General features: G+C 43.1%; 1 protein-coding gene across 3 annotated transcripts in view; it reads left to right on the top strand.

Moving 5' to 3' along the window:
* The first annotated feature begins 8,207 nt into the window (after positions 1-8,207).
* Positions 8,208-27,108, top strand: part of LOC120063028 (SH2B adapter protein 3-like) — a 68,092-nt gene continuing 49,191 nt past the window's right edge. Inside the window, exons 1-2 of one of the 3 annotated variants that reach the window (XM_039013136.1) lie at positions 8,208-8,291; positions 24,529-25,503. In XM_039013136.1, the coding sequence (XP_038869064.1) occupies positions 24,556-25,503 (948 nt within the window). In that variant the 5' untranslated portion in view covers positions 8,208-8,291; positions 24,529-24,555. The other 2 variants (XM_039013137.1, XM_039013138.1) reach the window with 2 other exon arrangements.

Here is a 27,108-nt window from a genome sequence, read left to right as displayed (position 1 = left end):
ATTGAATAATTTTTGTAACTTTATTCTTGCACATTTCACTTGTTCTGTTTCCCCAAAATATCAATACGAAATGAACTTGTTTTATGAGCTACTTTAAATAATTACATTTATATTAAATGCATAAGCTAGCCTAATCTTCTAGGGGGTGAAACCCAGTGCTTGACTTGGTCTGAAATAAGTGCTGGCACAACTTTGGTTTTAGAAGTGAGCGGGACATTCTTTTTGTATATATATATATTTTTAATCCAGTCAGATAAACACTTCAAACAGCCTACCCGACGCTCGGAGGCGTCCGCATGGTCCTAAAGAACACCCTACTCGTTTTGTATCACATTCCAATGATAAAACTGGGGGGGCAGACAAAAAGGCAATTTCAGAATCCCCACGTCCCCAGTGAAAGTTGTGCCCCTGGGTGCTGGTACTCAATTAATCCATGCTTTTGTTACTTCTAGATTAGACTACTGCAATGCTCTACTTTCCGGCTACCCGGATAAAGCACTAAATAAACTTCAGTTAGTGCTAAATACGGCTGCTAGAATCCTGACTAGAACCAAAAAATTTGATCATATTACTCCAGTGCTAGCCTCCCTACACTGGCTTCCTGTTAAGGCAAGGGCTGATTTCAAGGTTTTACTGCTAACCTACAAAGCATTACATGGGCTTGCTCCTACCTATCTTTCCGAGTTGGTCCTGCCGTACATACCTACACGTACGCTACGGTCACAAGACGCAGGCCTCCTAATTGTCCCTAGAATTTCTAAGCAAACAGCTGGAGGCAGGGCTTTCTCCTATAGATCTCAATTTTTATGGAATGGTCTGCCTACCCATGTGAGAGACGCAGACTCGGTCTCAACCTTTAAGTCTTTACTGAAGACTCATCTCTTCAGTAGGTCATATGATTGAGTGTAGTCTGGCCCAGGAGTGTGAAGGTGAACGGAAGGCTCTGGAGCAACGAACCGCCCTTGCTGTCTCTGCCTGGCCGGTTCCCCTCTCTCCACTGAGATTCTCTGCCTCTAACCCTATTACAGGGGCTGAGTCACTGGCTTACTGGTGCTCTTTCATGCCGTCCCTAGGAGGGGTGCGTCACTTGAGTGGGTTGAGTCAATGACGTTATCTTCCTGTCTGGGTTGGTGCCCCCCCTTGGGTTGTGCCGTGGCGGAAATCTTTGTGGGCTATACTCTGCCTTGTCTCGGGATGGTAAGTTGGTGGTTGAAGATATCCCTCTAGTGGTGTGGGGGCTGTGCTTTGGCAAAGTGGGTGGGGTTATATCCTTCCTGTTTGGCCCTGTCCGGGGGTATCATCGGATGGGGCCACAGTGTCTCCTGACCCCTCCTGTCTCAGCCTCCAGTATTTATGCTGCAGTAGTTTATGTGTCGGGGGGCTAGGGTCAGTTTGTTATATCTGGAGTACTTCCTGTCTTATCCGGTGCCCTGTGTGAATTTAAGTATGCTCTCTCTAATTCTCTCTTTCTCTCTTTCTTTCTCTCTCTCGGAGGACCTGAGCCCTAGGACCATGCCTCAGGACGACCTGGCATGATGACTCCTTGCTGTCCCCAGTCCACCTGGCCGTGTTGCTGCTCCAGTTTCAACTGTTCTGCCTGCGGCTATGGAACCCTGACCTGTTCACCGGACGTGCTACCTGTCCCTGACCTGCTGTTTTCAACTCTCTAGAGACCGCAGGAGCGGTAGAGATACTCTTAATGATCGGCTATGAAAAGCCAACTGACATTTACTCCTGAGGTGCTGACTTGCTGCACCCTCGACAACTACTGTGATTATTATTATTTGACCATGCTGGTCATTTATGAACATTTGAACATCTTGGCCATGTTCTGTTATAATCTCCACCCAGCACAGCCAGAAGAGGACTGGCCACCCCTCATAGCCTGGTTCCTCTCTAGGTTTCTTCCTAGGTTTTGGCCTTTCTAGGGAGTTTTTCCTAGCCACCGTGCTTCTACACCTGCATTGCTTGCTGTTAGGGGTTTTAGGCTGGGTTTCTGTACAGCACTTTGAGATATCAGCTGATGTACGAAGGGCTATATAAATACATTTGATTTGATTGGATTTGATTTTGTGTGCCATCACTGTTTATATTAAGGTGCAGGAGAGCCACAATACTTTTGAGCTAATATTCTGTAAGAGGGACAGGAGCTCAAGCAGTAGAACATTTTAGGTGCCGGTACTCAGCTCCAGTGTCCTCCTGCCCAAGTCAAGCACTGGTGAAACCTGAAAACATGCACTCGACCATGGCAATTTGACAGCGGAAATGAGGCCAACTTTTTTCCATGTAGAGTTTCATCTGTGTGAAGCCAGAAAAGCCAACCAACAGCTGCCTACAAACATGCCCTTATCTCTGTGATATGCAAAATAAAAGTCCTGCGAATAAATGGCATACGAACGTCATAGTATTGGAGTATTTTATGTTACATTCTCATTAAACATGATTATATATAGGCTACACGGGTCATTTCACCAACAGGATTCCTTTTGGTTAGTGTAATTTGGTCAAAACGTTTTATTTTACCTAATTTTAACATTGTCAATCAATCAATTAAATGTATTTATTAAGCCCTTTTTACATCAGCCGATGTCACAACATTGTCATAAAGAGCACATGTTCAAATTCATAAAAAAGCATTTCTTCCCCATCTCAAGAGGTTTCAAATTAAGAACAATTACTATAGTAAGTGTCAATTAAAAGTAACAGGGTTGAAGTTTTCATTTTAAATCAGCCATAACTCCCCTTCTGACAGGTGGAATGGACGCTTCTTCAACATAATGGGTTGTTTGAATGCAAGCTTCACAAAAAAAATTGGAATTGTTAAAACATGTCTAGCCTATCTATCTATGGGTATCAGGTTTGACATGTTATGGCCGACCTGCTCAGTTTTCCACCACAAAACACACGAAAATGGTCAAAAAGAGTAGAACCAGCTCACCTGCTTTCACACTATGATTTGACTACTTATTAATGTTCAATGTTTCTTTTGAAAAAAAAAAATTATGTTTTTTTTCACCACATTAAAATGAGAGTTCAGTTCACTAAACAGGGTTGACTTTAAAATGAGCGACAAACCTAAATGAATCACTAATCATGTGAAACAAATAATCTTCAGAAATGTCAAAGCAACAAAGTAACTAACTAGGGCTTTAGAATTATAGTGAAAGCTTGGGGCCATTTTTTGGTTAAGTGGTTTAAAATCTACCTAGAAGTCGGAAAAGCTGGAGGGACATGTCAAAATGCTGATTATTTGGCACTTTAGAAAGTCTTTATTCATCTTAAAAATCTGATTTATAGGGCCTCCCGATTGGCGCAGTGGTCACTATAGACCGCTGAGGCGTCACTATAGACCCGGGTTCGATCCCAGGCTGTGTTACAGCTGGCCATGACTGGGAGACCTATGCACACAATTGTCCCAGCATCGTCTGGGTTAGGGGTGGGTTTGGCTTGCCGGGTTGTCCTTGTCCCATCATGCTCTTGTGGCTGGCCGGGATCTTGTAAGCTGACTGGTTGCCAGTTGTAGGGTGTTTCCTCCGACACATTGATGCAGCTAGGTTCCGTGTAAAGTGAGCAGTGTGTCAAGAAACAGTGCTGCTTGGCTGGGTCTAGTTCCGGAGAACACATGTCTCTCCTGAGTCCGTATGGGAGTTGCAGTGATGGGACAAGACTAACTACCAATTTGGGAGAAAAAGGGGTATTTATTGACGTCAGATACCATAGGTTGATGATAGAGGAGGTTTTGTTGAAAAGGTATAATACCCATATCGTCGACCTACGGATATGCCATAGCCATGAATTTTCTGCAGCACCACGTTCAGCAGCACGACTACATTGCATCAACCAACAGTTGTGTGCTACATCATTGACTAGGCATCAGATTGTTATATCATATGATGTGGTTAGCTGCTATGTTAAATACCTATCCAGCCGTTGTAAGATTTGACATGCATCTGCATGTCAGGAACAGGAACTCTGAAGAACGGTGTGCACCGTTTTGCAGAAAGGTGACATTCGACTCATTCAGTGCAAATCTTCACGCAACGTAGCAAAACTAACCTCAGCAACAGTAGTGTAAAAACTGGTTAGAGTAGTGATTGAATAAAGGACTGTATCTTGATGTTGCTGGTTCGAGGTGGAGCCATCATGGTGGTGTGTCCATTAAAACACAGAGATGGATGCATTTTAACGGTCTGTTGCTAATGTTAGGATGATTTAAGGATGGGATAGTTAACTAGGAAACAAGAAAAGAGCATACATGGTGGTAATTTCATGTAAGGTAAAACAAATGCAAATAAGTACACTCAGGAATCTCAATAAAACAAAGGAATACTACAGGGAAGAAACTTTGGCAGTGGATTCAAGCATGAGTAAAACAAATGCATAAGGAAAACAAATATATCAGAGGAGGCTGGTGGGAGGAGCTATAGGAGGATGGGCTCATTGTAATGGCTGAAACATGTAGTTTCCATATATTTTATGTGTTTAACGTTCCATTAATTCCATTCCAGCCAATACAATGAGCCCGTCCTCCTATAGCTCGTCCCACCAGCCTCCACGGAAATAGATCAAATAATAACAGTACAAATGATAATATAAATCAAGAAATAAGAACAACTTTGACGTAAACACATCAAAAAACAAAAAGGTGACTTAAAATGTTTTCTTGATGGTGTTGTATTGGCAAATGTATTTTCTGTGTATCATGTATTCAAGTATGCAGTGTGTTGTCTATTTTAATTTAATTTTAACAATAAACAAAAAAAGTAATATGTTTTTGGTTTTTACATTATGAGAGGATGAGGTGGGACCGCCAGGGGTATATTTGGGATGGGTAGAGTGGGAGGGTGTGTTTGTTCAAAAATGAAATTGTTATTTTTTTTAATGATTGTGTTGCTCTTGTGATCCATTAAAAACAATTGTTCACAACAACAATAAAAAGATAAAAGGTGACATGCAAACAAAGGATTTGGTCAACCACACTGATTGGGGACAGGTGCGAGTATTTGACCTGTTGGTGGAGCCAAAGTCCCACCTCTGATAGAAGAGGATTGGACAGGGGATGGTGGTTGGTGATAGGATGAGGGGGACTGTCAGGTTAGGGGCAATTTGACAAAAGCGCCCAAAATATGGCACTATATTTTATTTCCATCCTCTAACAATTGCCAACTGTCCATCCTCATCCTCTGGTTCGAGAATCTCAGCCCTCCGGAGTTTGGCTCCAACTCGAATGAGACCTGTGGACTTGTCCACTTCAGGAGAGAGGTTTTGGAGTCGGCTTTCGTTGACAAGTAACAACTAAGCCTACCTACAGTATAGGACATTCTGTGCAGTGAAGTCCAATATGACAGGAGTACATGCAATCTTTCCATGGCTGGATTACCGACCGAGCACGCAGGGCACATGCCCAGGGGCCCGAACTCCAGGGGGCACCCATTGATTTAGTCATAATGTTTGAGTGACTCAGATAGCATGTGAACATGGCCATTGCAAAATGTGTAGAATTGCAGGAAATTGGCTTTAATGCTGCAAAATCTTCTCTCAGCCCCATGGCAAAATGTGTGGAAATGCAGGAAATTAGCTTTGAAACTGCATATTGTTCTCTCCGCCGCTAAGATCCTGGGACTAAACTCCTCCCTCTGCAACTGGATCCTGAACTTCCTGACGGGTCGCCCCCAGGTGGTAAGGGTAGGTGACAACACATCCGCCACGCTGGTCTTCAACACGGGAGCCCCTCAGGGGTGCGTGCTCAGTCCCCTCCTGTACTCCCTGTTCACTCATGACTGCATGGCCAGGCATGACTACAACACCATCATTAAGTTTGCCGAAGACACAACAGTGGTAGGCCTGATCGCAGACAACGATGAGACAGCCTATAAGGGAGGAGGTCAGAGACCTGGCCGTGTGGTGCCAGGACAACAACCTCTCCCTCAGCGTGATCAAGACAAAGGAGATGATTGTGGACTACAGGAAAAAGAGGACCGAGCACGCCCCCATTCTCATCGACTGGGCTGTAGTGGAGCAGGTTGAGAGCTTCAAGTTCCTTGGTGTCCACATCCCCAACAAACTATCATGATCCAAAGACAGTCGTGAAGAGGGCACGACAAAGCCTATTCCCCTTCAGGAGACTGAAAAAATTGGACATGGGTCCTCAGATCTTCCAAAGTTTGACAGCTGCACCATAGTGAGCATCCTCACTGGTTGCATCACTGCCTGGTATGGCAACTGCTTAGCCTCCGACCACAAGGTACTACAGAGAGTAGTGCGTATGGCCCAGTACATCACTGGGGCCAAACTTCCTGCCATCCAGGACCTCTATACCAGGCGGTGTCAGAGGAAGGCCCTAGAAATTGCCAAAGACTCCAGCCACCCTAGTCATAGACTGTTCTCTCTGCTACTGCATGGCAAGCGGTACCGAGCGCCAAGTCTAGGTCCAAAGGGCTTCTAAACAGCTTCTACCTCCAAGCCATAAGAATCTTGAACAGCTAATCAAATGGCTACCCAGACTATTTGCATTGCCCCCCCTCTAATAGGCTGCTGCTACTCTGTTTATTATCAATGCATAGTCACTTTAACTCTACCTACATTTACATATTACCTCAATTACCTCGACTAACCGGTGCACCTGTACATTGACTCTGTACCGGTACCCTCTGTATATAGTTTAGCTATTGTTATTTTACTTCGGAAAGTATTTAGACCCATTGACTTTTTCCACATTTTGTTCCATACAGCCTTATTCTAAAATGGATTAAATAGTTTTTTCCCTCATCAATCTATACACAATACCCCATTAATGACAAACCTCGCTATTGTTATTTTACTGCTGCTCTTTAATTATTTGTTCCTTTTGTTTTAAATTTTTTATACTTATCTATTTTTTACGTAACACTTATTTTTCTTAAAACTGCATTGTTGGTTAGGGGCTTGTAAGTAAGCAAGCATTTCACTCTAAGGTCTACAGTACACCTGTTGTAAACTGGTCATCTCTGTATACCTGTCGCAAGACCCACTGGTTGATGCTTATTTATAAACCCTCTTAGGCCTCACTCCCCCCTATCTGAGATATCTACTGCAGCCCTCATCCTCCACATACAACACCCGTTCTGCCAGTCACACTCTGTTAAAGGTTCCCAAAGCACACACATCCCTGGGTCGCTCCTCTTTTCAGTTCGCTGCAGCTAGCGACTGGAACGAGCTGCAACAAACACTCAAACTGGACAGTTTTATCTCAATCTCTTCATTCAAAGACTCAATCATGGACAATCTTACTGACAGTTGTGGCTGTTTTGCGTGGTGTATTGTTGTTTCTACCTTCTTGCCCTTTGTGCTGTTGTCTGTGCCCAATAATGTTTGTACCATGTTTTGTGCTGCTACCATGTTGTGTTTTTCCCACGTTGTTGTCATGTTGAGATGCTACCATGCTGTGTTGTCATGTGTTGCTGCCATGCTATGTTGTTGTCTTAGGTCTCTCTTTATGTAGTGTTGTGTTGTCTTTCTTGTCGTGATGTGTGTTTTGTCCTATATTTTATTAAAAAGTATATTTTTAATCTCAGCCCCCGTCCCCACAGGAGGCCTTTTGCCTTTTGGTAGGCCGTCATTGTAAATAAGAATTTGTTCTTAACTGACTTGCCTCGTCAAATAACAGTTAAATAAAATTAAATAAAATTCGGCCCATGTGACAATAAAAAAATGTGATTTGATTTGAAGAGGGGGAGACATCTGAAATGATCTTGCCCATGGCCCCAGATTATCCGGCCCTGGATTTTTCCATGGGTTTGACACAGACATCATTTTCGTTCTCTATTGAGTTTTCAGTGGAGGCTGGTGGTAGTAAATATAGGAGGGTGGGTTCATTGTATTGGCTGGAATGGAATACATTGAACGTTATCAAACACATCAAACATATGGATTTGTTTGACAATATTTTTGAATCGTTTCCATTTATTCCATTTCAGCCACCAGCCTCCTCTGAGTTAGATACTGATTATGCAATAGTAAATAAAATAATTATTTCACCAGCAATTATTTCACCAACAATTTATAATAATGGCCGAAATGTCGTTAATGAATCGTTAAGAATTCACAATTAATTTCACCGCCGTTTGTACTTTTTCTTTCTTTTAGGTCCGTACTTTTATTTTGAAGGTTTTGCCGGAACGTCACCGGGAACTGATCACCACGATATTGCTAATGCTGCTGGCGTTACACCAGTCAATTTCCTTCCTGAAAGTTTGTAGCCTGTTGCACGCATTCAAAATGAGAGAGAGAGCAACGGGCTTTTGGGCATGCAGGTACATTTTAAATACATATTTATTATTATTTACCGAGGTTGGTTTTAGTTATTATAAATGTTTCTCAACGCATATGGGTTATGCTACGTCACATTTTTGGTACGTCGTCTTGCTACGTGTGCTCATCCAACAAAATAACAGAGAACGTAAGTATGTTGTCAAGAGCCGTGTCAAATTTGGTCTCGTTTCTGTAGTGCTCAAAACTCCAATCGTTAGAATAAGTGTCATAAAGAATATGGTGGCTTGCTTGTAGTTAGTTGTTCAGAAAGTAATTTCGGGAAAGGTTGATAACGAACTCCAAATATTTTTTGTTGTTGATAGCGATCTAGTGTACTTTTCTGGATGACATTTAAAGAGCTGTCCTCTCCATCACTGAGGTGAGGACTGGTTGCCACTACTTTGGGTAGTTTCTTGCAAAGCATTTTGATAGCTAACTAGCAAACTTGTTCTCAGAAAGACTACCACGTCAGACCACGAACTGGATTTATTTAGTTAGTAAAACAGCCAACCTTGCTGAATAGTGATGTAATACTGTTTTTACTGAAACACAATACCAGAAACATTACACCAGGGCACGTTCATCGCAGTTCTGTAACGTTATAGTTATGTAGAACTCACATCCCTCTGACAGGGTGAATAAGGAATCATGTCTATTTGTAACATTTGCCTAATGAACATGTCGTTTGGGTAAATGGAAATGGTGCTGTCTGAACTCCAGGGTCGCATTCAGAAGGGTGCAATATAGTGAACTTTGCAGATAGACATGTCATTTAAAAAAACTCAGCTGGCACAAATCTTACCTGTCAGGCATACATGTTTGCTTGCTAGACATGCATTTTCTCCTACATTATGTTTATCTGAACGCTCTACAAAATGTTGCCCTGTTGAACAACATTTTGCAACAGTGAAACCTACTGAAGATAACCAAGCAGCACAAAATAGCCTACACCCATCCTCCGGTTGCTCAGAGGGTGGTTGTATACTGTGCTACTGCACAAGCTTGTCAATTTCTTAAAATAGGTCACTTGCTGCTTGGGGTCACATACAAAGATCAGTGACACACAAAGATCACATTTGGTATCTGATCCAAACTTAATATCCCTTGGGTTGGCTTGGACTGGCTAATCAGCGTCCTCCCAAAAACCTATGGATGGGCTAAGTCTGGATTTGCACTCCACTAGAAGTAGACTACTCCGTAGAGGCTCCACAACCTCTTTGTGAATTCACCACACACTGCACAGAGGGCTCCACATGGAGATTTCGATGAAATGCGGAATTTGTAGGCCTAATTATGCAAGCAACAGTGATGTTTCACTCAGGAGAACGCTTGGTGGAGTACAAACCCAAGGCGAGGTGATGCAAAAAAAAAAAACATTTTTTGTTGTTGTTGTCACATACACCGGATAAGTACAGTGGAATATGTTGTTTTACAGGGTCAGCCATAGAAGTACGGTGCCCCTTGAGCAAATGGGGGTTAAATGCCTTGCTCATCGACAGGTTTTTCACCTTTGTCGGCTCGGGAATTCGAAACCGTGATGTTTCGGGTTACTAGCCCAACACCACTAGGCTATCAATGGTTGCATGCCACACATCGACTGGCAAATTTTTATAACATTATGCAGTTAGTTGGTACTTAAAATACCTATTTATGTGTTGTAAGATCTGTCTGGCAACATTTGAGCCTAGGAACCCCGATCTTAGCTAGAAGACTCAAGTTGTCAAATGCTACACTTTGGATTACATTTGGTCATCTGATTGTTTGAAGGTGAACTGACATGATGTGAACGTGACATTAGACTGACTATTACTGTAAAAATCTGAGCGATAATCAGTTTGGATTCCAGGCTATGCCAGACCCACCAAACATGAGCAAATATACAGTGCATTCGGAAAGTATTTAGACCCCTTGACTTTTTCCACATTTTGTTACGTTACAGCCTTATTCTAAAATGCATTCAATCGTTTTTTTACCTCCTCAATCTACCCACAATACCCCATTAACGACAAAGCAAAAACAGGTTTTTAAAAACTTTAGCAACAAAAAAAGATAACATTTACATAAGTATTCAGACACTACTCAATACTTCGTTGGAGCACCTTTTAAACTGCTGCTACTCTCTGTTTATTATCTATGCATAGTCACTTTAACTCTACCTATATGTACATATTACCTCGACTAATCGGTGTCCCTGCACATTGACTCTGTACCGGTACCCTCTGTATATAACCTTGCTCTTGTTATTTTACTGCTGCTCTTTAATTATTTGTTCCTTTTGTTTTTAATTTTTTACTTACTATTTTTTACTTAACACTTATTTTTCTTAACTGCATTGTTGGTTAAGGGCTTGTAAGTAAGCATTTCACTATAAGGTCTACAGTACACCTGTTGTAAACTGGTCATCTCTGTATACCTGTCGCAAGACCCACTGGTTGATGCTTATTTATAAAACCCTCTTAGGCCTCACTCCCCCTTTCTGAGATATCTACTGCAGCCCTCATCCTACATATACAACACCCATTCTGCCAGTCACACTCTGTTAAAGGTCTCCAAAGCACACACATCCCTGGGTCTTTTCAGTTCCCTGCAACTAGCGACTGGATGGAGCTGCAACAAACACTCAAACTGGACAGTTATATCTCAATCTCTTCATTCAAAGGCTCAATCATGGACTCTCTCTTACTGACAGTTGTGGCTGCGTTGCGTGATGTATTGTTGTCTCTACCTTGTTGCCCGTTGTGCTGTTGTCTGTGCCCAGTAATGTTTGTACCATGTTTTGTGCTGCTACCATGTTGCGTTTCTACCATGTTGTCATGTTGTTGCTACCATGCTGTGTTGTCATGTGTTGCTGACATGCTATGTTGTTGTCTTAGGTCTCTCTTTATGTAGTGTTGTGTTGTCTCTCTTGTCGTGATGTGTGTTTAGTCATATATATATATATTTTTTTTTTTATATATATATTTTAATCCCAGCCACGATCCCCGCAGGAGGCCTTTTGGTAGGCCGTCATTGTAAATAAGAATTTGTTCTTAACTGACTTGCCTAGTTAAATAAAGGTTAAATAACATCAAATTTGGCGCATGTGACAAATAAAAAATGTGATTTGATTTGAAGAGGTGGGCCTCTAAAATGAAAGATCTTTGTGAATTCACCACACACCGCACAGAGGGCTCCACATGGAGATTTCGATGCATGGCAGAATTTGTAGGCCTAATTATGCAAGCAACAGTGATGTTTCACTCAGGAGAACTCTTCGTGGATGCTTCACCTCACCAAGGCGAGGTGATGCAAAAAAAGAAAAGTGGAAAGTTGTTTTACAGGGTCAGCCATAGAAGTACGGTGCCCCTTGAGCAAATGGGGGTTAAATGCCTTGCTCATCGACAGTTTTTTCACCTTTGTTGGCTCGGGGATTCAAAACGGGGAACTTTCGGGTTACTGGCCCAACACCACTAGGCTACCAATGGTTGCATGCCACATCATCGACTGACACATTTCTATAATATATTATGCAGTTAGCTGATACTTAAAATACCTATTTAGGTGTGGCATCAGCAACATTTAAGCATAGGAACCCCTAATCTTAGCTAGAAAACTCAAGTTGTCAAATGCTACACTTTGGATTACATTTGGTCATCTGTTTGGGTGAAGGTGAACTGACATGACGTGAACGCATTATTAGGCTAACTGACCAGTTTTTTTCTGAATTCTACGTTAGCGCGACTCCTAATTTGAACTTGCTAGTTATCTAAGTAAGTTGCTGAATTAATAAGTTGGACAGGGCATCGTATTGGGTTAGCTTTCTGCAGTGTTTGAGAAGTCAATGTCCTTTGGATGAGTTCTGTACAGCCGCCACTGCTATCTTGATTTCCTCGTTTTTTCTTCCGTGTCTGCTCCTCCCCTCCCCCCTCTTCTCCAAGCAGAGCAGTATTTGTATCTATTAGGCCTATAGGCTACTCATCTGAAAGCTCACGCATTTCACTGTAGCCTAACCAATAACCTAAAGGTCTACATATTTCGTCTATGGCAATGTCGCTTAACTTTTAGCCTAGGCCAGGCTGCTTCATGTTTAATTATAGAATATCTGAAGGCCTACTTGAAGTACAATTCCTGCCTGCCTTTAGGCTTGTTGAGCAATTACAAAAAGTAATATCATCATATCCTATTTTTAGGTCAATTTGATCTTTTCTAAATAGCAACTGACATGGGCTTTATTCATTCTTGCTCACAGTTTACGCAAACTGAAGAAATGCAGAACTGACAAACGTTTCATACAAAATAACAAGAAAACAATTAACACATTTGTAACACAAATACAAACACTAAAATACATAATAGGCTACAGAGCATTTCTTCTCTTGATGGGAAAACTGTGTTAACAAAAAAAAGATTACAATAGATTTGAGCTACAGCGAACTCTTCAGCTTATTTTCTGTAATAATTTTCAGCACGGGACAGCTCCTGTAACGACAGTTAAGTTCCACTTTGTAACAAGTGCACTGTGTGGTGTTTTTGGAAATGGGTGTGACATCGTCAGATGTTGACTATCGTAAAAAATAATGTGAAAAATAACACCAAAACATGCAAAGGAGGATATTGTACCTTTTTGTGTACCTATTCAGGACATGTAACCATGAAGAGAATTATAATTATGAATTTCTGTATAGTACAGATCAGGGACCCATGATGTTGTTTAACTTTGCAATCAATGGATTTTGTTTGGAGTCTGTCATTCTGTTACCATGCAATTAGTTGCAGTTGGTTAAACAAATGTGAAGGTATTGGTGTCATGTCTCCTAAAACTGCACACCGTTTTTGATATATAGTTTTTGTTTGTTCATTTTTTTTGTTGTCTATATTTTAATTGCACCTGGCAACAGTGTCATCGTGCACTGCACCCGGCCCGCCACAGGAGTCGCTAGTCCGCGATTGGACAAGGACATACCTGCCGGCCAAACCCTCCCCTAACCCAGGTGACACTGGGCCACTTGGCAGGTGTACACCGTTAAACTTTATTTGAGGTACAGTGCATTTGGAAAGTATTCAGACCCATTTTCCCACATTTTGTTACGTTACAGCCTTGTTCTAAAATGTAATACATTATTTTATTCCTCAATTTACACAATGACAAAGCAAACACACGTTTTTGCCAATTTATTACCAATAAAAAACTGAAATACTTTATTTACATACACTACTGTTCAAAAGTTTGGGGTCACTTAGAAAGGAACATCTGAAAAATAAGCTTTTTTGTGCATATTGAACATTTCTGGGATAATTTTATTATAGCTCATGAAACATGGGACCAACACTTTTCATGTTGCGTTTTATATTTTCGTTAAGTATGCATAAGTATTCACACCCGAGTCAATACATATTCGAATAACATTTTGGCAGCAATCAAAGCTACACTATATATACAAAAGTAGGCGGACACCCCTTCAAATTCGTGGATTTGGCTATTTCAGCCACACCTGTTGCTGACGGGTGTATAAATTTGAGCACACAACCATGCAATCTCCATAGACAAACACGGGCAGTAGAATGGTCTTACTGAAGAGCTGTGACTTTAAACGTGGCACCGCCATAGGATACCACCTTTCCAACAAGTCAGTTCGTCAAATTTCGTCTCTGCGAGAGCTGCCTCGGTCAACTGTAAGTGCTGTTTTTGTGAAGTGGAACAACTAGGAGCAACTACGGCTCAGCCGCGAAGTGGTAGGCCACACAAGCTCAGCACTCGGCGGTCCCGTTCTGTAAAGCGTGTAGCGCATAAAAATCGTCTGTCCTTGGTTGCAACACTCAATATCGAGTTCCAAACAGCCTCTGGAAGCAACATAAGCACACTAACTGTTTGCTTCATGAAATAGACCAGCAGCTGCACACAAGCCTTATATCACCATGCGCAATGCCAAGCGTCAGCTGGAGTGGTGTAAAGCTCGCTGCCATTGGACTCTGGAGCAGTGGAAATGTGTTCTCTGGAGTGATGATTCGCCCTACACCAATTGGCAGTCCAATGGACTAATTTGTGTTTGGCGGATGCCAGGGCAACGCTACCTGCCCGAATGCATAGTGCCAACTTTAAAGTTTGGTGGAGGAGTAATGGTCTGGGACTGTTTTTCATGGTTTGGGCTAGAACCCTTAGTTTCAGAGAGGGGAAATCTTAACGCTACAGCAAACAAAGACATTCTAGACGATTCTGTGCTGGGAAGGTCCTTTCCTGTTTCCTCATGACAATGCCCATGTGCACAAATAGAAATGGTTTGTTGAGATCTGTGTGGAAGAACTTGACTGGCCTGCACCGAGCACTGACCTCAACCCCATCAAACACCTTTGGGATGAATTGGACCGCCGACTGTGAGCCAGGCTTATCGCCCAACAACAGTGCCCGACCTCAATAATGCTCTTGTGGCTGAATGGAAGCAAGTCCCCCACAGCAATGTTTCAAAATCTAGTGAAAAGCCTTCCCAGCAGAGTGGAGGTTGTTATAGCAGCAAAGGGGAACCAACTCCAAATTTAATTTCCCATGATTTTGGAATTGATGTTCGACAAGCAGGTGTCCACATACTTATGTTCATGTAGTGTATGTTTCTTTTTGCGTAAGTCTAAGAGCTTTGCACACCTGGATTGTATACTATTTGCCAATGATTCTTTAACTTATTCAAGCCTTGTCAAATTGGATGTTGATAATTATTAGACAGCCCTTTTCAAGTATTGCCATAGATTTTCAAGCAGACTTTTAAGTCAAAACTGTAACTCGGCCACCCAGGAACATTCACTGTCTTCTTGGTAAGCAACTCCAGTATAGATTTGGCATTGTGTTTTCAGTTATTGTCCTGCTGAAAGGTAAACTAATCTCGCAGTGTCTAGTGAAGCAAATTTTCCCTCTAGGATTTTGCCTGTGCTTAGCTATATTCCGTTTCTTTTTTTATCCTGGGAAAACTCTCCGGTCCAAAACAATTACAAGCATACCCGTAACATGATGCAGCAACCACTATGCTTGAAAATATGAGGAGTGGTACTCAGTAATGTGTTGTATTGAATATGCCCCAAACAACCATTTTGTATCAGGACAAAAAGTTAATTGCTTTGCCACATTTCTTTCTTCATTACTTTAGTGCCTTGTTGCAAACAGGATGCATGTTTTGGAATATTTGTATTCTGTACGCTTCATTCTTTTCACTCTGTCAATTAGGTTAGTATTGTGGAGTAACTACAACGTTGTTAATCCATCCTCAGTTTTCTCCTATCACAGCCATTAAACTCTGTATCTGTATCGTGAAATCCCTGAATGGTTTCCTTCCTCTCCAACAACTGATTTAGGAAGGACATCTGTACCCTTTGTAATGACTGGGTGTATTGATACACCATCTAAAGTGCAATTAATAACTTCACCATGCTCAAAGGGAGATTAAATGTCTGCTTTTTCTATTTTTACCCATCTACCAATGGGTGTCCTTCTTCGCGAGGCATTGGAAAACCTCCCTGGTCTTTGCTGTTGAACCTGTGTTTGAAATTCACTGCTCGACTGAGGGATCTTACAGATAATTGTGTGTGTGTGTGTGTGTGTGTGTGGGGTGCAGAGATGAGGCAGTCACTAAAAAATAATGCAACATGTGACTTAAGCACATTTTTACTCCTGAACTTATTTAGACTTGCCATAACAAAGGGGTTGAATACTTATTGACTCAGGACATTTCAGCTTTTCATTTTTAATTTGTACAAAATTTAAAAAACATTCCTCTTTGACATTATGGGGTATTGTGTGTAGGCCAATGACAAAACATCAGTTTAATCCATTATGAATTCTATCTGTAACACAGCAAAATGTGGAAAAAGTCAAGGGGTGTGAATACTTTCTGAAGGCACTGAAGATATAGTATAGGCAACAAAATAAACATTCCAGTGACACTGACAGGCTGACCACACCGCTCGCGTTGCAAAATACATTTAGGAATCTATGTTATTCAATTATTGCACCCACACTGCTCGCGAGCGTCTGCGTTGCTAAGGGCTAAAATAGAAGTTATTCCTATTTCTGACGCAGATCGCGCTGCAAGTCCTGCCTTCCCATCTCCTCATTGGTTTATAGAAGCAGGTACCCACGTGCCATCTCCTCATTGGTTATACCCACGTGGGTGATTTAAAGACGAACTGTGTTGCCGGTCGGTGTAGTAATACTATGAAAGTTTAGATGCCAATCACCATATAAGTTCAAAGATGGAAAAAGCCTGGAAGGAGGAGAGCTGACTAGAAATGATTCGGTTGACCGTTTTATGTGTGGATTAATTGTCGGAGTAGAGGACCTTGTGCATTTTAGGTAAGATAACGACTCAATGTTTATATCCCAGGACAAATTAGTTAGCAACAGCAAGCTAGCTAAATAGGACAAATTAGCTAGCAAGTGCAAGCTAACTAGCGAAATTGCCATAAATGTTTAATGCTTTGATCGCGTTTGGCGTAGGGGGATAAAATAAATGTATGCACGATGGCGCACGCGCACTGCCGGTTTGATTTCCGTGTGACTCACCCAATGATGATGATGAAGCATAGGCTACTCACCGGTGATGGCCGATGTGCTTGTGCCAATATCTCAAGATAAGGTACTTTGAAAAACAGTACTGAAAATGTTTGTTTTTGATTAGTCTTCTCTTTTCAGCAGTAGGCATTTGCTTTCCAAATGGTAGCCTATGTTTTTCTTGCGATTGTATTTAGAAATTTGTGAAAGACAAACTGACAGCTGCAATGAACCATAAAAATAGAATCCCTAGATGGCAGTTCCCATTCAAATCATTTCTGGCAGCCATTGCTAGTGTACCCATGAGTTTAACAGTCAGTGTCAGGGTTAGAGGTTCCAAAATCCTTCTATGAATTATACAGTTGAAGTTGGAAGTTTACATACACCTTAGCCAAATACATTTAAACTCAGTTTTTCACAATTCCTGACATTTAATTCTAGTAAAAATGCCTTGTCTTAGGTCAGTTAGGGTCACCACTTTTATTTTAAGAATGTGAAATGTCAGAATAATAGTAGAGGGCATGATTTATTTCAGCTTTTATTTCTTTCATCACATTCCCAGTGGGTCAGAAGTTTACATACACTCAATTAGTATTTGGTAGCATTGCCTTTAAATTGTTTAACTTGGGTCAAATGTTTTGGGTAGCCTTTCACAAGCTTCCCACAATAAGTTGGGTGAATTTTGGCCCATTCCTCCTGACAGAGCTGTAACTGAGTCAGGTTTGTAGACCTTGCTCGCACACACTTTTTCAGTTCTGCCCACACATTTTCTATGGGATTGAGGTCAGGGCTTTGTGATGGCCACTCCGATACCTTTACTTTGTTGCCCTTAAGCCGTTTTGCCACAACTTTGGAAGTATGCTTGGGGTCATTGTCCATTTGGAAGACCCATTTGCGACCAAGCTTTAACTTCCTGACTGATGTCTTGAGATGCTGCTTCAATGTGTCCACATAATCTTCCTTCCTCATGATGCCATCTATTTTGTGAAGTGCACCACTCCCTCCTGCAGCAAGCACCCCCACAACATGATGCTGCCACCCCCGTGCTTGACGGTTGGGATGGTGTTCTTCGGCTTGCAAGCCTCCACCTTTTTCCTCCAAACATAACAATGGTCATTATGGCCAAACAGTTCTAGGTTTGTTTCATCAGACCATAGGGCATTTCTCCAAAAAGTACAATCTTTGTCCCCATGTGCAGTTGCAAACCGTAGTCTGGCTTTTTTATGGCGGTTTTGGAGCAGTGGCTTCTTCCTTGCTGAGCGGCCTTTTAGGTTATGTCGATATAGGACTTGTTTTACTGTGGATATAGATACTTTTGTACCTGTTTCCTCCAGCATCTTCACAAGGTCCTTTGCTGTTGTTGTTCTGGGATTGATTTGCACTTTTCGCACCAAAGTACGTTCATCTCTAGGAGACAGAACGTGTCTCCTTCCTGAGCGGTATGACGGCTGCGTGGTCCCATGGTGGTCCCATGGTGTTTATACTTGCGTACTATTGTTTGTACAGAATAACGTGGTACCTTCAGGCGTTTGGAAATTGCTCCCAAGGATGACCCAGATTTTTTTTCTGACGTCTTGGCTGATTTCTTTTGATTTTCCTATGATGTCAAGCGAAGAGGTACTGAGTTTGAAGGTAGGCCTTGAAATACATCCACAGGTACACCTCCAATTGACTCATATTATGTCAATTAGCCCATCAGAATCTTCTAAAGCCATGACATTTTCTGTTATGTTCTAAGCTGTTTAAAGGCACAGCCAACTTAGTGTATGTAAACTTCTGACCCACTGGAATTGTGATACAGTGAAATAATCTGTCTGTAAACAATTGTTGGAAAAATTACTTGTGTCATGCACAAAGTAATGTCCTAACCGACTTAACAAAACTATAATTTTGTCAACAAGAAATTTGTGGAGTGGTTGAAAAACGAGTTTTATTAATGACTCCAACCTAAGTGTATGTTAACTTCCGACTCCAACTGTATCTATGGCCACAATGCATCAAGCTGTTCTATATTAAGTGCGAGAACCTCCCAAATTGCGGCCTTCCCGACTTTAAGTGCTTGTTATAAAACGTAATCCACAGCCAGTTTTTGAGAAGCTATTGATCCTCTGTGGCTAAATTATGCTCTCTATTGTAGTAATTTGAATGATGTTATTTATTTCTGTTTAGACAGGAGTAATATAATTTTGTGGGAAATATTTTTTGGTCTAATTTTGCCCAAATTATTTTTATTTATCATTGGCCCCAGCACCCCTAATTCACGCTGCTATGGGTAAATCCATTTTAGTTCTATCACTTTTTGATTTGAACGAAGCCATCCGTACCTATTTGCCCATTGTAGAAGTGCTCAGAAAGTGACCTTTTGGACCTGAATGCCAGAACATTCGAGGTCCTCAATGTTGACCCATTTTACATACCCCACTGTATTATGAGACATCCATATATTCATCACTGGAAAAGATAAATGGTTGAGAGTTGATATCATTTAAAAGCTTACAAGCTTACAGGGTTGTCAAACTATTGTATAATTTTCTGCATAAAAATGTTTTTAATAAAAGTATGTAATTTGTTTAACCTTTTAACGTCAATTAGTGCCTATTTTACATCATCTAAGGTTTTTGTGTTGTGCCCGCCATCAGCTGAGACAACATGCTCATGTTTAATAACTGTAGAAAATGTCAACATTCAAGATGGTTGGAGTGCCACACTTCGAATAATGTTTTATTGAATGGTATATCTGTTTTTAAATTATACTGTCAATCCTCCATAGGAAACCTATGGAAATATAGATAATAGAATATACATGACAATTTAACTTGACATTCAATGGTAGGTGGACCGGCAGTCATCTTTGTGGTAGTAATTAGAAGTAAAAATGTACATTTAAATATCAAGATAATCCGTCCACCTGACAGGTGTGGCATATCAAGAAGCTGATTAAACAGCATGATCATTACACAGGTAAACCTTGTGCTGGGGACAATAAAAGACCACTCTAAAATGTGCAGTTTTGTCATGAAACACAATGCCACAGATGTCAAGTTTTAAGGGAGTGTGCAGTTGGCATGTTGACTGTTGGAATGTCCACCAGAGCTGTTGTCAGATAATTGAATGTTCATTTCTCATTTTGGAGAATTTGGAAGTACGTCCAACTGTCCTCACAACCGCAGACCAAGTGTAACCACGCCAGCCCAGGACCTCTACATCCTGCTTCTTCACCTGCGGGATCATCTGAGACCAGCCACCCTGACAGCTGATGAAACTGTGGGTTTACACAACCAAAGAATTTCTGCACAAACTGTCAGAAACTGTCTCAGGGAAGCTAATCTGCCTGCTTGTAATCCTCACCAGGGTCTTGACCTGACTGCAGTTTGGCGTCATATCCGATTTCAGTGGGCAAATGCTCACCTTCGATGGCCACTGGCACGCTGGAGAAATGTGCTCTTCAGGGATTAATCCCGGTTTCATCTGTACTGGGCAGATGGCAGACAGCGTGTATGCCGTCGTGTGGGCCAGCGATTTGCTGATGTCAATGTTGTGAACAGAGTGCCCCATGGTTGCGCTGGGGTTATGGGCAGTCATAAGCTATAGGCAACGAACAAATTGCATTTTATCGATGGCAATTTGAATGCAGAGATACTGTGATGAGATCATGAGGCCCATTGTTGTGCCATTCATCCGCCACCATCACCTCATGTTTCACAAAGATAATGTACGGCCCCATGTCGCAAGGATCTGTACACAATTCCTGGAAGCTGAAAATGTCCCAGTTTTTCCATGCTCTGCATACTCACCAGACATGTCACCCATTTAAGCATGTTTTAGATGCTCTACAGTGTATTCCAGTTCCCAACAATATTCAGCAACTTCGCACAGCGATTGAAGAGGAGTGGGATAACATTCCACAGGCCACAATCAACAGCCAGATCAACTCTATGCGAAGGAGATGTGTCACGCTGCATGAGACAAATGGTGGTCACACCAGATATTGACTGGTTTTATTATCCACGCCCCCACTTTTTTTTTTAAAAGCTATCTGTGACCAACCGGTGCATATCTGTATTCGCTGTAATGTGAAATCCATAGATTAGGGCTTAATTTATTTATTTCAATTGACTGATTTCCTTATGAACTGTAACTCGGTAAAATCTTTGAAATTGTTGCATGTTGCGTTTTTATTTTGTTTGCGTTCTATATTGCAGTGTAAATCCAGGAAATTGTTTGTGTTCCTTCTGTGCATCTAAAGTATAGCTACATTGTGTTGGGCTGAGCTTGCATTGTTGTGTGTAAAGCATGTTGAAGGACTGGGGATTAAAACAAAGGGTAGACTTTATGGCTCCTCTGCCAAAGAGGAATCAACTATACTGGTAACGTACCCAGAAGCTACTAGAGAGGTAAAGAAAAGCTCCAGTTGCCAATACAATATACTCCACTAGTAGCCTATACTATAGTTTACGACCGCTTTAGATTATTGCTTTGTATGGACAAAGAGTTGACACAGAGAACTGAACACAGCCTACGTATCCCATCCCTTTCCCACATAGCCTACACCAATATGATGTCGTTGCTGTATGTGGACTTCAAGCTGGCTGGTGTGCACTTCAGCTTCCTCTCTGGCTCAGGGTATTGAACTGTATGGGAGCTGGCTCCCACCGTTTCCAGGCTAGTCTGGGGGTAGGGTTTCTGTTGGAGCTGGTTGCCAGGCCCGGGCAGGGCAGGGTTTCCTGTTCCTGAGATTGCTGCCCAAGCAGAACTGGCCGCTAGAGCTATCTTTTGTCTCAGTGAGTCTGCCACCTGGGTTCGTTCCCTCCCTCCCTCAGAGACCCAGGCCAGAATGTGGCTTTTACATACTTCTCTGTGTGCCCAGTTTGTCAGTGTTTTCTTCTTTCCTGAAAACTACTTGTATTCAAACACCAAACCAGTGCAATATGGAGAATCAACAAGAGTTTTGGATTGGATTCAAGTTATCGTGCGATAACAGGGGATTGGCTACTTTAACAGTTACTTATGTAGCCTAAGAATAGAGGGGTGGTTTCTCTTGCTAAAAACAGCCTCAGTAAAACAGTCAACTTTATCTCTGTGTCATAATATGTTCAAGGTGAGTGTTTGTCATCTGCCTGGGATAAACTCTTTACTGGGCCCACTGCAGCAGGCTTGAGAATGTAGACAAGTCAGTGAGGGCTCTTTTGTCTTCTCCATGCCCGAAAGTAACCGCCGTTCCCACCGGGGCTAACAAGAAACACTGTGTAGTGTGTGAGCACAGATATGACCTCAGATATCTAGGTCCACCCTGCAAGAGGGCATCCACTAGGGCTGATAATATCACATGATGACACTGCTGTGTATGTGTAGGGTTGTCTCTGCTCTGCCTCTAGTAAAACATGATGGCACAGTGAGTATGGACTGTTGGTGACCCAGGGAGGAGGGTTTGGGTAGTGTCACTGGGCACACGGCTGAGCCCAAAGAGAATGCGGGGGACTGAGACAGCCTAGGCCAGGGCAAGGCAGGCACACTGGAGGAGAGGAAGTGTATGTTGCAGTGCTGGAGGCTGCTGAGTCATGACTGAGCTGGCTACGCTGATAGAAACAGTGATCTAGGGGCCAGCGACAGGGGTGGGAGTGCCGGCGGGAGCATGCGTACAGGGGTTTTGGGGTGGTGAGGAAGGGTAGTGGGGCATTGATGGTTGGTGACGCAATATATCTGGATGCTACCTATGCCTCTGAAACGCATTGAAGTGACGTCTCAGACTCCTATACGTTATATAAAAAAACATGGTTTGTTAGTGAGCCAAAACAGGAAAAAAGTGGGGCACGCAGTCAAATTTAGGTTAGAGATTTCAGTCCAAGAGACCGCACTTTTTTTTTTTTTTTTTTTTTTTTCTCCATGCAGGGCTGGGCCACTCCCCCTGATTCTGTGGTTTCTGTGATCTGTTGAAAGGTTCGCCCCCACTTCCTCTAGTAGACCTTACTCTGCTGCGAAGGTATGTAATGAGGAAATTATTGTTTAATACACCATGAAAGTGCATAACTCCAGCATTGAGTTGTGTTGCTTTTTGATGTTGGGAGCCATGTTGAAAAACAAACCTTAGTCAGAGATTGTCTTTTGAAAAAAAATTCCGTTCTCAGAAGGGTCATTGAATGTCTCTATTTTGGAGAGATGGATGCATCAGTCCATTGACCCATTACTTTAAGGACGCGTCCAGTGATTTGTTTAATTTCCTTATTCCGGTTAAAATGTGTATGAGAGTAGAAAGCTGAGGTTTGATCACTGCACCCATTGATAAGGCAACTGGTAAGTGATCTCATTTGATTTAAAAAATGCCACAGCATGTGACCTTTCGGTTTTTGAAGGCAGTTGGAGACTTTGGCGTTAGACTTTGACTATTTCCACAAAAGCAATGAATTCTGGCTAAAACCGTGAGGTCTATACAATATCACAATTAAGCTCAGAATGTTGGCGTTTCACAGGCCTTGGTCTTCTGTCTCGAGGGAGGGAGAAGCCATAGATGACTGCCTAGTGTGTGTTTTGGCAACAGTAGTCCACAACATGGGCTCTCATCTTGAAAAAGGAGAAGCCTCAGCTGTTTGTAGCATCCATTGAGAAATGCTAAAGCCAACTTCCTCTATTTGCCCTTCATTCACTGTCACATTACTGTGTTGGCTCCATTCATGTGGCCTTCTTCCTCTGTAAAGCATATGAAACTGATTTGGACTTAATCTAATCAGGTTTTATTGACCTGCCTTTTTACTAACTCCGGTTAATATTTTTATTTAACCTTTTATTTAACTAGGCAAGTCAGTTAAGAACAAATTCTTATTTAAAATGACGGCCTACACCGGCCAAACCCGGGCGCCGCTGGGCCAATTATGCGCCACCCTATGGGACTCCCAATCACGGCCGGTTGTGATACAGCCTGGAATCGAACCAGAGTGTCTGTAGTGACCCCTCTAACACTGAGATGCAGTGCCTTAGACCGCTGCGCCACTCGGGAGTTGAGGTGTAATGAAGTTGTTCTCAAGGTAGGCTAGCAGGATACTTTTTCCTTATTATTGTGCTTGCCGAAAGCAAGAACACTAGACATCTCACCCTCTTTATTATTTGCATTTCAATGGTCATAGAAGTAAATAGACTCACTTTGCTACAACAATTACTTCAAGACTAGCAAGCACACACTTTTTTTGTTTTTTAAGGATATATGCTTTTATAGTTTGACTGAGGCTACTATAATCATCTAGTAACTTTTTCCCTCTGGTTGCTCTTCAGATTTATCAGAATCTTGTGTGTGTGTGTGATGTGTGTGTGTGATGTGTGTGTGTGTGTGAGATGTGTGTGTGTGAGATGTGTGTGTGTGTGAGATATGTGTGTGTGAGATATATGTGTGTGTGTGTTTTTCCAATGATTCAAATTATATTTTTGGGTGCAGCAGATACTTAATCTGTAAATAAATTGAATTTGTTTTATTGTATATAAAATCAGAAATTTGCTCTCCTTTTCCAAATGTCCAACTACGTGTTGTGTATCATACTCTTCCCTTAGACTTCCAAAGGTCTTGGATTTTGGGTGCACAGAGGTTCTTAATGATAGTTGAAGGTTTTAAGTTAGATTGAATAGGCCTTGGATCTGTATCAATAGATATTTTTCAAATGTAAGTGAATGTATTAAAATGGCCCCTATTAATAATACATCTCTTCCCTCCCCTGTCCCCCCAACACCTTTTTAATTTGTAGTGATTCTCAGCTGTGCTGGTTACTGCAATGAATGGTGACACTATCCATCAGGCGACAACCACAGCTTCCGTTGCAGCACCGTGTGGCTGGAGGGAATTCTGCGAGTTGCATGCCATAGCCACGGCCCGGGAACTAGCCAACCACTACCGTAACTTTGCCAGGGAGCGGCCAGATCATGATGTCATCCCACCGGACAGCTTCTCCAAGCAGTTCAGCGAGCTGTTCCAGCAGCACTTCCACAGCGAGGTGGCCGAAAATATCCCTGCATTGGCCCCTTCGCCCATGATGGGCCAGCTCCGCATCACCTCCTCCGGGGTGCTGGACTACCGGGAGGCGGGCCAGCCTGGCGCCCCGGCCCTGTTCACTGTGCTGGACCCAAAGCCGAAGCACGGGGTGGTGGAGCAGCCCCTCCAGTGCTCATCAGCCAACCCAGGGGTGCGAGCTCGAGCTCCCGTCCGGAGCCACAGCCAGGAGGAGGTGTCTGTGTTGGAGCGGCGGCCTGTGTCTGAATGGTACACCCCCACCTCACCCTCCTTCGCTGCTGCTGATGTCACGCACTTCTCTGTCAGCCAGATCAGGCAGAGCGTGCGCTGTCTTCTTAAGGAGCCCCTGCCGCCACCTCAGGACCTGCTGTCGAGAGGGCCGGGGGACAGGGGAACAGGAGGGACTCTGGACGAAGTGACGGCCTTATCGTTGTCAGCGCTGACTGTGAACTCCTCCCCCGAGACCTCTGCCTCGTCCAAGGCGGTCCACCTCCTAGACCGTCTGGCCAGCAGGTTTGGCAGTAGGCAGAGTGTGAAGCGCGGGCCGCAGGCTGCGGGCAGGTGCAAAGAGGGGCAGCTGAGGTACCTGGTGGTTGACGACACGATCTCGGACACACAGCATCGCTGGGAGCGCTGCCGCCTACTGGTGAGGAAGATCAGAGACGGCCTAGCAGGAGAGAGGTTCCAGCTGGAGCTCTATGACCCCCCCAAGGTAAAGCCCCCTGGTCCCAGCTGCTGAACTGGGCTCTCCCCTTCTACTATCACATTAATCTGGCTCTTTCTGATGGGGTTTTATTTCATTAAACTGGGCTTCACCTATTATTGGCAATTGCTGCTGCAGGAGCTCTGATAATTTGGAAGTGACGTTTAGGTTGCTCTACCTAAACTGTCTGTCAAATACAGGTGATCTAAAGCTTGACAGAAACGTTTCAGTTCAGCTGGCATGGTCTTTCTCTGGGCAGTAACCATATTGGGCTCTCATCGAGTGTTAACTTTGTACCCTAAGGGGTACTATAGACACACACATTAAGCACATTGCTTATATTTACAACAGCAGTATAGCCTACCTAGCTGGCATGAAAATAAACCACGGGGAAAAGTGTCCTCCATTCGCTTTTTAAGTGCATAGATGACATCACGCTGACCCGGTTTCGATACAGGTGCATGATAATGGTCCATTCTAAATCAAAACAACTTTCACACATAAACTCAGCAAAAAAAAGAAACGCCCTCTCACTGGCAACTGTGTTTATGTTCAGCAAACTTAACATGTGTAAATATTGGTATGAACATAACAAGATTCAACAACAGACATAAACTGAACAAGTTCCACAGACACGTGACTAACCGAAATTGAATAATGTGTCCCTGAACAAAGGGGGGGGGGGGGTCAAAATCAAAAGTAACAGTCAGTATCTGGTATGGCTACCAGCTGCATTAAGTACTGCAGTGAATCTCCTCATGGACTGCACCAGATTTGCCAGTTCTTGCTGTGAGATGTTACCCCACTCTTCCACCTAAGGCACCTGCAAGTTCCCGGACATTTCTGGGGGGAATGGCTCTAGCTCTCACCCTCCGTTCCAAAAGGTCCCAGACGTGCTCAATGGGATTGAGATCCGGGCTCTTTGCTGGCCATGGCAGAACACTGACATTTGTGTCGTGCAGGAAATCACGCACAGAACGAGCAGTATGGCTGGTGGCATTGTCATGCTGGAGGATCATGTCAGGATGAGCCTGCAGGAAGGGTACCACATGAGGGAGGAGGATGTCTTCCCTGTAACGCACAGCGTTGAGATTGCCTGCAATGACAGCAAGCTCAGTCCGATGATGCTGTGACACACCGCCCCAGACCATGACGGACCCTCCACCTCCAAATCGATCCCGCTCCAGAGTACAGGCCTTGGTGTAACGCTCATTTCTTCGACGATAAATGTGCTGTCTGGTCCAGCGACGGTGGGTTTGTGCTCGTAGGCGACGTTGTTGCCGGTGATGTCTGGTGAGAACCTGCCTTACAACAGGCCTACAAGCCCTCAGTCCAGCCTCTCTCAGCCTATTGCGGACAGTCTGAGCACTGATGGAGGGATTGTGCGTTCCTGGTGTAACTCGGGCAGTTGTTGTTGCCATCCTGTCCCGTAGGTGTGATGTTCGGATGTACTGATCCTGTGCAGGTGTTGTTACACGTGGTCTGCCACTTCGAGGACGATCAGCTGTCCGTCCTGTCTCCCTGTAGCGCTGTCTTCGGTGTCTCACAGTACGGACATTGCAATTTATTGCCCTGGCCATGTCTGCAATCCTCATGCCTCCTTGCAGCATGCCT

Source organism: Salvelinus namaycush, chromosome 18 (genome assembly GCF_016432855.1).
Source record: "Salvelinus namaycush isolate Seneca chromosome 18, SaNama_1.0, whole genome shotgun sequence".
Classification (NCBI taxonomy): domain Eukaryota; kingdom Metazoa; phylum Chordata; class Actinopteri; order Salmoniformes; family Salmonidae; genus Salvelinus; species Salvelinus namaycush.
This window is presented reverse-complemented; position numbering and strand designations above follow the sequence as displayed.